The 11,920-nt window shown below is 32.9% G+C and overlaps 2 protein-coding genes across 2 annotated transcripts; one reads left to right on the top strand and one right to left on the bottom strand.

Moving 5' to 3' along the window:
- Positions 1-217: 217 nt before the first annotated feature.
- Positions 218-3,793, top strand: LOC126880261 (putative nuclease HARBI1). Its single transcript, XM_050644037.1, has 4 exons — positions 218-591; positions 655-941; positions 1,010-1,207; positions 2,141-3,793. Exons 1-4 carry the CDS (start codon positions 302-304, stop codon positions 2,515-2,517), a joined length of 1,152 nt encoding a protein of 383 aa, XP_050499994.1. The 5' UTR covers positions 218-301; the 3' UTR covers positions 2,518-3,793.
- Positions 3,794-4,320: 527 nt separating this feature from the next.
- Positions 4,321-8,848, bottom strand: LOC126880268 (myb/SANT-like DNA-binding domain-containing protein 3). Its single transcript, XM_050644045.1, has 3 exons — positions 6,173-8,848; positions 6,000-6,116; positions 4,321-4,691 (listed from the first exon to the last, which is right to left on the bottom strand). The coding sequence occupies exons 1-3, from the start codon at positions 6,582-6,584 to the stop codon at positions 4,606-4,608; spliced, it is 615 nt and encodes a 204-aa protein (XP_050500002.1). The 5' UTR covers positions 6,585-8,848; the 3' UTR covers positions 4,321-4,605.
- Between the last annotated feature and the right edge of the window lie 3,072 nt (positions 8,849-11,920).

Genomic DNA, 11,920 nt, shown 5'->3' with positions numbered 1-11,920 from the left:
CAGAAATAAACTGTCATCAATCCATACGTAAGCGATCTGCGCATACTGTAATGGCGGCCATAATTTGAAATTGATGTGAAAATTTCACATTTTTAAATGAGATAAATACAAAAATTAAAGCCGAGCGCAGTTAATTGTTAATTTTAAAATGATAAGAAGGTAAGGCAGATACCATATATATACAGTTGTCAGACTTGTGGGAGCGGTGAGTCAACACTAAATAATTACCTTTTGTTGTAAACTGCAGTGCTAGGTATAGGTTTTTGTGTATAAATAGAATATTGTGTGCGATTTTTTAAAAATGGATCTGGACGGTTTGGATGCATTTGATGAGTACAATCAGATGGAAAATCAGTTGAATCAAGTGGATGCTGAAGATTTATTTGATGAGTACAATGAAATGGAAAATCAATTGAATCAAGTAGATGAAGTGGATAACATGGTTGTTAGAATCCCGAGACAATTCAAGCGAACAAGCTATTTCGAGACATATACTGAAAAAGACTTTTTTGAAAGATTTCGATTATCGAAAAACAGTGCATTTGAAGTATTGTCTCAAATAGAAGAACATTTGCAGTTTACTAGTGCCAGGTAAGGCAAATGTAAAATTTAATAACTTTTAAGGCTTTAAAATAAAATTTTTGTTTGTTTCAGAAATAAATGTTTAAGTCCAATGAATCAATTTTTAATTTGCCTAAGAGCATATGCCACTGGAGGACACTTATTGAGCATAAGTGACATTTTTGGACCTTCGAAGTCATCTGTTTGTAGGATTGTTCAACGGGTTACCCCCTTAATAGCATCACTGAGACCTCGCTACATCCACTTGCCCAATAATATAGAGGAAGTTCGTGAGCAACAGGCTAAATGGTACGAAATGAGAGGGTTCCCAAGAGTGATTGGATGCATTGATGGCAGTCAAATAAAAATAACATCACCTGGTAAGATTGTGTATTTGGAAAGTCACTTAACTACTGCATATAACTATAATGTTGCTATTTTGTTAAAGGGGGCAATGATGCAGAGATTTACAGAAACAGAAAAGGCTACTTCAGCATCAATATTCAAGCGGTATGCTCAGCTGATGGTCTTTTCCAAAGTATAACAGCACGATGGCCTGGATCTGCCCACGACCAAACAATTCTTAATAATTCAGTTGTGAAACAAAGATTTATGAGAGGAGATTTTGCAAATGGAGTTTTATTAGGTGAGCATCTTATATTACAAAAAAAAAAGCTGAAAATGCGAGCATTATCATAATGAAAACTTTGTTTATTTACGTATTTAAATTTAAATATGGAAAATTGTTATTATGAAAAGTTGTTTAGAATTAAAAACTATGTTTTAATGTGCAATTATATCATTCTAATTTAAATGTTGTGAGCTATAAAGGTATATACTTACCTCGTATAAAATTAATAAAATTTGATATTATCGTCGGCATAGAGACACAAAAATCTAACTACATTTCACATTTTGAAGTTCAATCTACGAAATTGAACTTACTTTAGTGAGTTTCGTAACTCCTCACTGGGGTTTTAGGTGTTCAGAAACAGGTGTCACTCAAAAGAAATCATTAAGGTAAGTTCAGTGGTGTAGATATCTCAAAACGAGACAAAATGTAGTTACATTTCTGTGTCACTAAGCCGACATTATGATGGTTGCAGCATAAATACCTATTAGACCACGAAGAGCTTTTTATGAAGAATAACTTTTCTTCATCAAATTAAAAATAAAAGAGATAAATGAAAATGATATTGGTATCTGTATCGATAATTTGAGAAAAATCTTCAAATATTTTTTTCCATTAGAAGGATGTAATAATTGTAATTGCATATATCAGAACATAATTTTTTATTCCAAACAACATTTCATAATAACAAATTTCAATATTGTGAAATAAATAAAGATACTTTACTCTTTCGTGAAATTCATATTTTTTGACATACCTACCTTGTGTAATATAGATACAATTTGATATCTGATGGACTATACATACTTACAATCTGTATTGGATTCCACTGGTGAATGATCACTGAAATTAATATTGAGTGATGTTTGTCTGTAATAAATTCAATAATCACACATTTTCCTCACCTACATGTAACTAATAATCAGTATTAAATTACAATATTTTTAGGGGATGGTGGTTACACATGCACCAACTTTTTATTAACTCCTCTCAGAGATCCACAAACAGATGCAGAAAGGAGGTATAATCAAGCTCATATAGGAACAAGGGTAAAAGTGGAACAACTGTTTGGTGTTTGGAAGCGGAGATTTCCTATTATGGCATATGGATGCCGATTAAGCATGAGAACTGTATTACCTATTATTGTTGCTACAGCTTGTCTGCATAATGTAGCAGTCAGGCAAGGCGAACCACAACCTCCAGCTAATGATGATATTGGTGAATATATTGTGATGGATGACAATAATTACATTGTGCCAGCAGGAAACCGTAATAATGATCATGTTAGACGACTTTTTATTGAAAACTATTTTGCTCCACCTTAATCATCATCATTGTCTTTGCTTATCCCTACATGCAGTTTTCTTAAACCTTTTTTCTCGAGCTTGTCTCCACTGTTCCAGTTTTTGCTCTAAGTCTCTTTCACTATTTCCTACTAACACAACATCATCAGCATACATTAAGTATCATGGAATGTTACCCTGTAGTTTTGCTGTTATCTGGTCCAAAACTAATGAGAATAAATAAGAACTAAGCACCGAGCCTTGGTGCAATCCTACTATCACGTGACATGTATCAATCTCTCCCACACCTGTCCTAACACTAATTGTTACTCCCTCATACATATCTCTCACAATCTTTATAGCCACTTTACACGATGCAAGTAATTGCGAAATTTATTGCACAAGTTCTTGCAGCAAGAACTTCTGCAATAAGCTGCAACTACTTTCTGCAATAAAGTGATTACACGGGGCAAGTAATTGCATAAACTGACATGAAATGGACAGAAACTTTGACATACCATTTTTAGGTTAAGTTGCAGCTTTTCTGTGCAATTCGCGTATGACACGATACAATTTCTATTGCTGAAAGAAATTGTGCAATTAGTTGCATCGTGTAAAGTGGGGCTATTACATATTCACCAGGGACTCCTTTGTTATTGAGTGCCCATCACAGAATCTCTCGACGTACTAATATAAATATATGCTTTCTCAAGATCAATGAATACCATATTAGCGTTTGTTTCTTTATTCCTGTATTTTTCCATCGATTGCCTTATAATGAAAATTGCATCTCTTGTTGATCTGCCCCGCATACTTTCAAACTTAGTTACTTTGAATGCTATTACGTTTGAAGATGTTTTTTTGTTATATTAATTTTTTGGTTGTATGTAAATAAATATAAAAGTTGTCTTAATCATTGTTTATTATATTTTATAAAATAATTGATTAATTCTTAAAATATTTAGAATTATTATACTTTGTATCAAATAAACCTAGTTTAAACCAAAAAACCTGGATTTTTTGGAAAAAAACCTTGGTTGAAAATCTTGATTTCAGAAAGGCAACTTTTGATTAATATTTAAACAAACTTTTACTCATGTAACTACTATTTTGCATTTGAATCAATTTGTAGATATTTTTTTATAACAAGTTTGTCCATTCATAGTCAGATGTATAATTAGTTATTAGAAAAATGTGTTGTTTTTTAACAAGAATAATTTTTAGTTAGGTACTCAAATTATCTTGAGAACGACCAATAAACGTGAAAAATTGTTAATATTTATTATATTTTAATCTCCATATTAAACTATTTATCATGGCCTATGATTTTTTTCTGAACATAGTAAAATAAAATTTAAAATTGAGTTTACTTGTTTGTTTTTTTACAAAAAGATATAGATTAAAAACAATAAAAAATCTCTGAAAAACTAAAAAAAAAATTTTGGGGGCTTGGGACAGACAAGGGTTAGGGCTAACATTTTGGGCTGAAATTTGAAATTGAGGGTTCATAGGCTACCCATCACCAGAAAACAGCCAGGGAGATCAACATTTTTAAATTTTGGTTTTTTCGGAATACCCTATTGTTTACTGTATTAGTTTTTATGTACTTTAAGGCTTTGACATCTTTGAAAATAGATTAGCTGATAAGCTGTGTAGACAAAAAAAGAGAAAAACCTAAACAAACAATTAATGGACATGGAAATAAACTAGAGAAAACACAAAGAAAATGAATGGAGGGGTTTGCTAATGGAGGCGGGTCTCAAATTGGTCTGTAGTGCCATAAGATGGATAAATAAATAAACAAGATGATCTTAACTACAATGTGTCAGCAGATAACAGAAATAATAATCTAATAATCACTTTTTATTTTAATATCTATGTACATTTTTTTTTAATTTCCCTTTCTAGAGCGTCATTCTCCAGCTCAAGTTTTCTTTTTTTTTGTAACAAAATGTCCACTTCTGCTTGTTTTTCCTTGAGCTGGAGAGCTTGGAGTTGCCCTTGAAATAATCGTTCTTGTTTCCTCATTTCCACCTTCTCCTTCAGTTCCTCAATCTGGCTACTCAGAAACTGGGCCTTCAATTCATCTAGTTTTGGTGGAACTGCGGGTTCGACATATGGTGGCGTAACCTAAGTTTGTGAATTAATTTTTTGTCGCTTTGACAAAGGCTGGTACTCGGATGAATTGTTGCTTCTGGAAGTACCTGGTTGTGAATCTGAAAAAGATACAAATATTTAATAAACCCTCTAATCATTATGACCATCTGTAGACGGTGTCCAATTTTTTATAGTTAAATTCAGAATTGTCAATACCTGTAGCTTAAATGGCATTGTTTTTAACTCGTTCGCTGCCAGAGTGTTTTGTATGGATTTTACGTTCAGGAAATTTACGTCACCCTTATTAAGAAATTTGTGGAAATGTGTCTCTTACATGAAAATGAAAAAAAATTTCTCAGTCATATTAACCAAGCTGGCCTATGGGAAAGCTAATTTCTCAGTCATATTGATCGAGACAGCAGCGAACAAGTTAAAATGATCTTATAGGTGTACATTGATAAGCGTTTGAACATTCGTTGACATCCCGTTTAGCAAGTACAAGCAGTTACTTTGAGCCAACCGTCAAGATGGGCATATAAATTATTGTAATTTGATGAGAATTTTCATATAAGTGAAAAGTGGTTTATAACGTCTATATTTTCCTAAAAAGTTTACTGTAGGTATACCATAAATTCTATTTTTTGAATGTATTATTGATTTTCGAAAATTAAATAAGCTACTATAATTTTTACCATTATAATTGATGACCATCTACAGACAGTCATAACAGTTTAGGTACGTAAAGTTTTTTTGTAACATATTTTTTTGGAGCAAATTTATTATTCATTTACAATTAATAAACATTGTTAATCCCAAATCATGATTTCCAATGTTTATACATTGTAAATTATGATTTGGGAGTGCTCCTAGTAGCATTTAACGGGTCTTGGTTTGTTTATTTCTACTGCATCATGTAAATTTAGTATAGATAGTGGCATGGAGTATGTTTATAAAGTGTTCAAATTATTTCGTAATGAACGTGTGAGCATATATAACGTATTTATTAAAGAATACATTGAATTATTTATTGTAAATTCATGTAACTCATATTTGGTCAGAAAAAACGCTTATTGCCTAATGGGCAGATTGCAGATCTCTCAAGGAGTTAATAAAAAAAAATATTTGGTTAAATAAATAAATAAAAATAAATGATTTTTTCAATTATTGACAACTATTGATAGTTAGACGTTATACTATTGATAAATATCGAGTATGACCACTATCAATAGTTCTCCACCACTACTAGTAATTTTATTGATTTTCATAACAGAGGCAACTCTCTACTTTTACAATATTTTTTTGTATGGCAAGACAAATGTGTATATTAAGCATATTTTTAGTTTAATAAATCCTTATTTCATTAGAGTGGCTTAAGTGGCCTGACATTGCAATATTTGCAGTTCTATAATGTTTAGAATGGTACTTACCGTTGCAAATCACTGTTACCTCCTTGCAATTTAAAATATTATCTGTTTTTGGTTTTATTACAGATGCAACATATCCAGAACTAATCTGTGTATATTCTGTGTTTTGATTTTCTGTCTCTGAAAAGAAGAAAATTTTAAGTAACATGAATTTTGGAATACTGAAGATAACATACCTAATATTATAGGAAGATTTTGCTCCAATAAAATTTCATCGTCAAATTCATTGTCTAAACCACTGACAGTTTTTGCATTGATTATATCGAGAACATTTTCGTCTGGCTCATTCTGTGGCTGGAATGGCCCTCCTCCTGTTCCCAATCTATTTATTTTTAGGCTCGCTGCCGCCTGCCTTTCTAGTTGCTTGATATTGGCCCAATACTTCTTTAATTGGTCCTTTGTTCTGAAGGTGTTTAAACCTTTTGAATTAAATTCAAAATGAATTTGCTCCCATGTATGTTCTTTATCTTTTGGAGATACACCATTGGTTTTTTTACTTTCAATTACTTCCCTATACTTAGATACTAAAAAGATTAGCTCTTCCTTTTCTTGGGCAGAGAAGTTTACCCTTTTGCTGGTTCTCTCCATAATCAATATACTTTTAATACTGTTACTATAACCTAACTTTTAAAAACTAATATTTACACTAGCAACTAATTAACACTAAACTATTATATTTTAAATTTAAACTCACAACTAAAATAAGAATAAACTAATTAATGACTATAAACTCTAAACTATTATATAAACATTAATATTAAATTATCAAGTAAACTAAATTCGAAACAACAAAGGACAAAGGAGCAAGCAAAAGTACAATATCAGGTTTGTTCCAACACGACCGAGAACCGTCAGGAAACGGTAACGATCCTGCGCAGTAAAGAAAATCCGTTCCAACAAAAATATGATCGTCATCGGATCGTCCTTCCCACTGTTCCAACAAGAATTGTGATCTTTCGGTGACGGTTTCGTGATGATCATTTCAGTAATCGGGCAAATGCATAATGTGCTGGTTGGACTGACTTGAGCACTAGGATTTAATTCTTTAAATTTTTTGAGCCTTTGATCGACTAAAAGCACACAAGCTGTCACCAACAAAAATGACAAATATATGATTACCGTCATGGGACGATAACTGGGCGATACAATTACGAACATGCGCACAACAAACGGTACAAGCAGTTTCGTGACGGTTTTTGGGCCGTCCAAAAGTTCATGTTGGAACAAACCTATCATAACAAATATTGAAATGACATTGATTATAGACAGCATGACATGACGCAATTTTTCTTCTTTTTTGGTGTTTTCGCATTACTAACTGTCGAATTTTCTTCTTTTTTTGTGTTTCTGCATTAAAAACGTGTCAATAGGTTAAGAATTTTTGACCGTTTTGAAAAGTTGGTATCTCTGATAATTTAAGTTTTTTCTTGGCTAAGTTAAGTAAAAACTTGTATGGTGGAACGCAAATTTTAACTAAGAAATTTTTTTGACTAAGCAAAACTTACGTAAGATTTTACTTAGATCACCTTGGTGGAACCGAGCGTTAAATTAATCTTTAACGTTGTGGCTGAAGTAATATTACAACTAGGTTGCATTGACAGTTCTTGATGTCATTTCGGGTTGCTCTTGAATTCACTTGTCAGTTGGCCATTGAAATCCAATATGTGAGGTTTTCTCCAAAAAAAAAAAAAAAGTTCCAACCACGTGGGGAGAGTCCTGTGTTGCCCTGGGTAACATCCAGGTTTATCTATAACATCCGATGAATTTTATATAAATATGTAAAATATCTTTATTATTTACATTTAAAGGGTTTTTACCCTATACATTTTGGTGGCTCAGGCATGCAAATTTTGTAAGTATGACCTCTTGTTCTTGAAAACCTCTGTCAATTTTAACTTTTATCTCATTTAATTAGGTTATACTTAATTTTAGGGCTTTTAAACACTGATGATGGATTCCTTAATCCGAAAACGTTTTGTATTGTGACCCTTATTTAGGGTATTTTAATATATACCTTTTACAAGAAACTTGGTATTTTTGGTAATTAGATACAATAATAATATAAATATTTGAATGATATGCTTTTTATCTTTATGCTGACAAACCTTTGCGATTGCACACATATTGTGTAAATTAGTTCCAAGATTATAAAAAACGAAAATATTATAAAAGCTCGTCATCAAATAAATCCATATTTTTAGAGTTAACAGACATGTTCTTTTAATACAATTAGAAAAAGATCGTTCCACAAAATTTATTTTGAGAAGAAAAATAATTAATAGCACAAGTGACAGTGACACAAAACAGCTGTTTACCATTTAATTGTGAATCTGCTGATGCTTTCAGTTTCCGTTCTCGTTCCTGTTTCCGTTCTCGTTCCCGTTCCCGGTCAATTGTGCAGCCGCCTTAAGTATATTTCTTTTGAGCTTCATTTTTTTTTTCAAAAGACTGCAACATGAATTTTAAGTTATGACACAGTACAATAAACAATACTTGTTTTAATATTTAGATGTAAATAAAATAATCCTAATTGTAAAAGTAAGGTTATTTTAAGAATACAGAACTCTAACACCAAAGTGGCATCAGACGAATTTTAAAATTCCCGCTAAAAGGAAAAACTAAATCTGGCAACAGTGCCGTCGTTTGCTGGATATTTAATCTCTCCCTTAGTATGGTATGAGATGAGTAACAGCCTATAGTAGTGTTCGCGGCCGCGCAGTACAAATCGAGCCCCCTCTCACCATCAAATAATTTACAGTTATTTGATCAAACTTGACAGTCAAACTTGACTAGTGACACAAACTATACATACTAACTGTCACTTTGTGTCACTAACTGTCAAGTTTGATCAAATAACTGCCAATTATTTGATGGTGAGACGGGGCCTTTAAGGCCCCGTCTCACCATCAAATAATTGACAGTTAATTTGATCAAACTTGACAGTCAAACTTGACTAGTGACACAAACTATACATACTAACTGTCACTTTGTGTCACTAACTGTCAAGTTTGATCAAATTAACTGTCAATTATTTGATGGTGAGACGGGGCCTTTACTGTCTCAAACAAACTTCCATATTTTGCAATCAAAATTTCTACGGCGGAATGGATGTCATCTTCATTTGAATGAATTAATATAGCAGGAACACATATTTGCAGATTAAATACATCCATGGTTTCTTGCTGGAAACGACACTCAATGTCGGAAATGATACTTTCAAGTAAAGGAATATATATCGTTATTCGAAAGTATTCTGTGGAGGAATGAATATCTGGATTAGGTCGATTTTTCATGAATTTATTCACTCTTGGAATACATAAATCTATATTCAAATTTTCTAGACATGGCATTATTTCTTTGAAATTTGTTTCTGCATTGTTGCGTTTGTCTTTCAAAACAAGCAGCGTATTTAGAACAGCATTATGTGTAGAGCTTATAGCCAAATTTTTTGTTTGCAATAATTTGCTCAGAGGTAACGTTATTGCGAGTACTTCATTTAGACAAAACAAAGTGATAATAAAGCTGCAATTTGATGAGATCGCAAGTATATGCGTCCTAGCTTTACTGGAAGATTCTCTTTCGTTCCATTCGGAAATCAAATTCAAAGCTTGCAAAATTTTTTCAATCGATGCTTTAAACTGCAGAACGGAGTCGTGCCGTTCTACCCATCGCGTTTCACACAATCCAGAGATCTGATCACCCAATGTTTGTTTGAGGACATAATTGCGTTTAGAAGAGGCTTTGAAAAAAGATATTATTTCCTTCATTACCCCTACAGCATTTCTCACACATTGAACGTTTGATGATTTCGACAAACTCAAATTTAAAGCATGATTGAAACATGGACATCGTACAGCTATATTCATTTCTTTTTGAATTTCTTGGACGGCTCCTTGTTGTTTTGATGATATTACGCTGCATCCGTCTGTACAAATTCCTACACAATTTTCCAATGGTAAACGAAATTTTTGAACTTGTTTTATCACTGATTTTCCTAAAATAGTAGCATTCAAAACCGGTTCCAACGTATCGGGACTGAGCTCATAGTTCTCAAAATGACAATCTATGAATGACACAAAATCCTCCCGCACGTTGTTACCTTCTAAGTATCTAATAACAATCGACATTTGGGAAACATGTGCTATGTCAGTAGTTTCATCAAACATAATGCTGTAATATTTAGCATCACTAATTTTTTTCACGATAACAGACAAAATTTCGTCTTTACAACATTCAATCAACTCATTTTGCGTTCTTTTGCTAATATATGTGGCACGTGACGACGTGTTTCTTAAATGATCTTCTAAAGTTTTGTCTCCTGCTTCGATTCTGAATCGAAGAAGCTCTCGGAAGTTTCCCTCATTATTTGTTACATTGCTTTCTTCTAACAATGGCCCGTCATCTTTATGGCCACGGAAAGGTATACATTGTTTGGCTAAAAAAATTATAGATCGAATGATTGGTTTGAGCCGATTTCGATTATCCTCTATCTGCCTGACTTGAGCACTATCTATCAAATTTCTTATATCTAAAGATCGGTTTTCGTAACATTTTATAAAATTATCGCTCGATAAAACCGCTTCAATGTGATATCGATTTGTATTATGTTTATCTAGCACACCATCCATTCCAAATAATTTTGCAAATTTTGTAACTGGTGTGGTAACCAAACTTTGCAAACTTGTTGCTTTATTTTTACCACCTGAATTTGCGAAGATAGCACAGTGCTTACAAAAAAGTCCTTTCTTCAAGTCCGAAAACGCAATCCAGTTATATTTTTGGAGATGATCGTATCTCAAGTACCGCTTAACTAACTTGTTATTTTTGTTATGTTCAGAAAATGGAAATGAGTAGTTTTTTTCCGGAACCCACGTATTTTTCAAATAATTATATTTTTGAAAGTCTCCCAAACCACTCAAACCATCAACAACTCGACCAATGTCGTAGTTACTAACTTCATTGGACTTTTCTACAGCGACTTGCTTTAGAGTATTTTCATTATTAACTGATGTTTGTAATGTTGATACTGTTGTAAGTCGTTCTGGCACTACGAGATTCTGTTGAGAAGACGATGAGGAAGATGACCGGGATGACCCATTATCACCCACATCTTTAATTACTTTCTTCGGAACAACAGAGAAATACGAATTCAACGTATTCGTATTGTTTGCCCTCTTCATTTTCTGAAAAAAAAAGAACATTTGTGATTCCGGCCAAACGAGAGATGGATATGCCCAGGTTTTTTAATTTGAGCCTAATAATAATTTGCAGTCACTTTTCGTTCAAATCGGAATCTATTAACTTTTGTATTTCGAAATAGCATCCTATATAGCGAACATCTGCGCTGGACGAGAGAAAACTGCAGAGTATTATTTACTCATTGCTGATGTATTCGTTCCGTTAGCAAACAGAAAATTATTCCTAACCTATCTATGGATTTTTACTCACCTGTCACCCTGGAATAAAATGATGATTACAATCCGGCAATATATATAGTGCACTGCACCTATGTCACCTCTATAACTACGATACGATAGTGTATATCGGGTAGACGATAGATACTTCAGAACGTTCAAATTTCTACACAATACACAACGATATAACTTCCATAAAAAAATATGTACATAGGCATTCTTATGTTTCTGTTTCTACACTGGACGTCGCCGGTGTCGGGATTCGCGCGGGAGGCGATGCACTTGCATTGGCGTAACCAGAGTTGAAGAGACAAGCATTATGATTAATTATCATTATTACAGATTGCAGTATCTAGGTATTTCAAAATCCGTATGTGAATCCATTCAAAATAATTAATTTACAGAGTAAATAATTTAAAATATATTAACATAACATTATCCTGTGTTACTAGACAAGTTTATTTAAGGTGCATTGCCACCTTTGGGGGGCATGGCCCCCATGCCCCCCCC

Source organism: Diabrotica virgifera, chromosome 2, assembly GCF_917563875.1.
Source record: "Diabrotica virgifera virgifera chromosome 2, PGI_DIABVI_V3a".
NCBI classification, from domain to species: Eukaryota; Metazoa; Arthropoda; class Insecta; order Coleoptera; family Chrysomelidae; genus Diabrotica; species Diabrotica virgifera.
This window is presented reverse-complemented; position numbering and strand designations above follow the sequence as displayed.

What these genes read in the sequence shown, in the direction of transcription:
- LOC126880261 (XM_050644037.1), top strand. Translation starts at nt 302, where the DNA reads ATGGATCTGGACGGTTTGGATGCATTTGATGAGTACAATCAGATGGAA. An exon ending in TTGCAGTTTACTAGTGCCAG is followed by an intron (nt 592 to 654) that starts GTAAGGCAAATG and finishes TGTTTGTTTCAG; the next exon opens with AAATAAATGTTTAAGTCCAA. An exon ending in AATAAAAATAACATCACCTG is followed by an intron (nt 942 to 1,009) that starts GTAAGATTGTGT and finishes ATTTTGTTAAAG; the next exon opens with GGGGCAATGATGCAGAGATT.
- LOC126880268 (XM_050644045.1), bottom strand. Translation starts at nt 6,584, where the DNA reads ATGGAGAGAACCAGCAAAAGGGTAAACTTCTCTGCCCAAGAAAAGGAA. An exon ending in AAATCTTCCTATAATATTAG is followed by an intron (nt 6,117 to 6,172) that starts GTATGTTATCTT and finishes TCTTCTTTTCAG; the next exon opens with AGACAGAAAATCAAAACACA. An exon ending in GGTAACAGTGATTTGCAACG is followed by an intron (nt 4,692 to 5,999) that starts GTAAGTACCATT and finishes TATCTTTTTCAG; the next exon opens with ATTCACAACCAGGTACTTCC.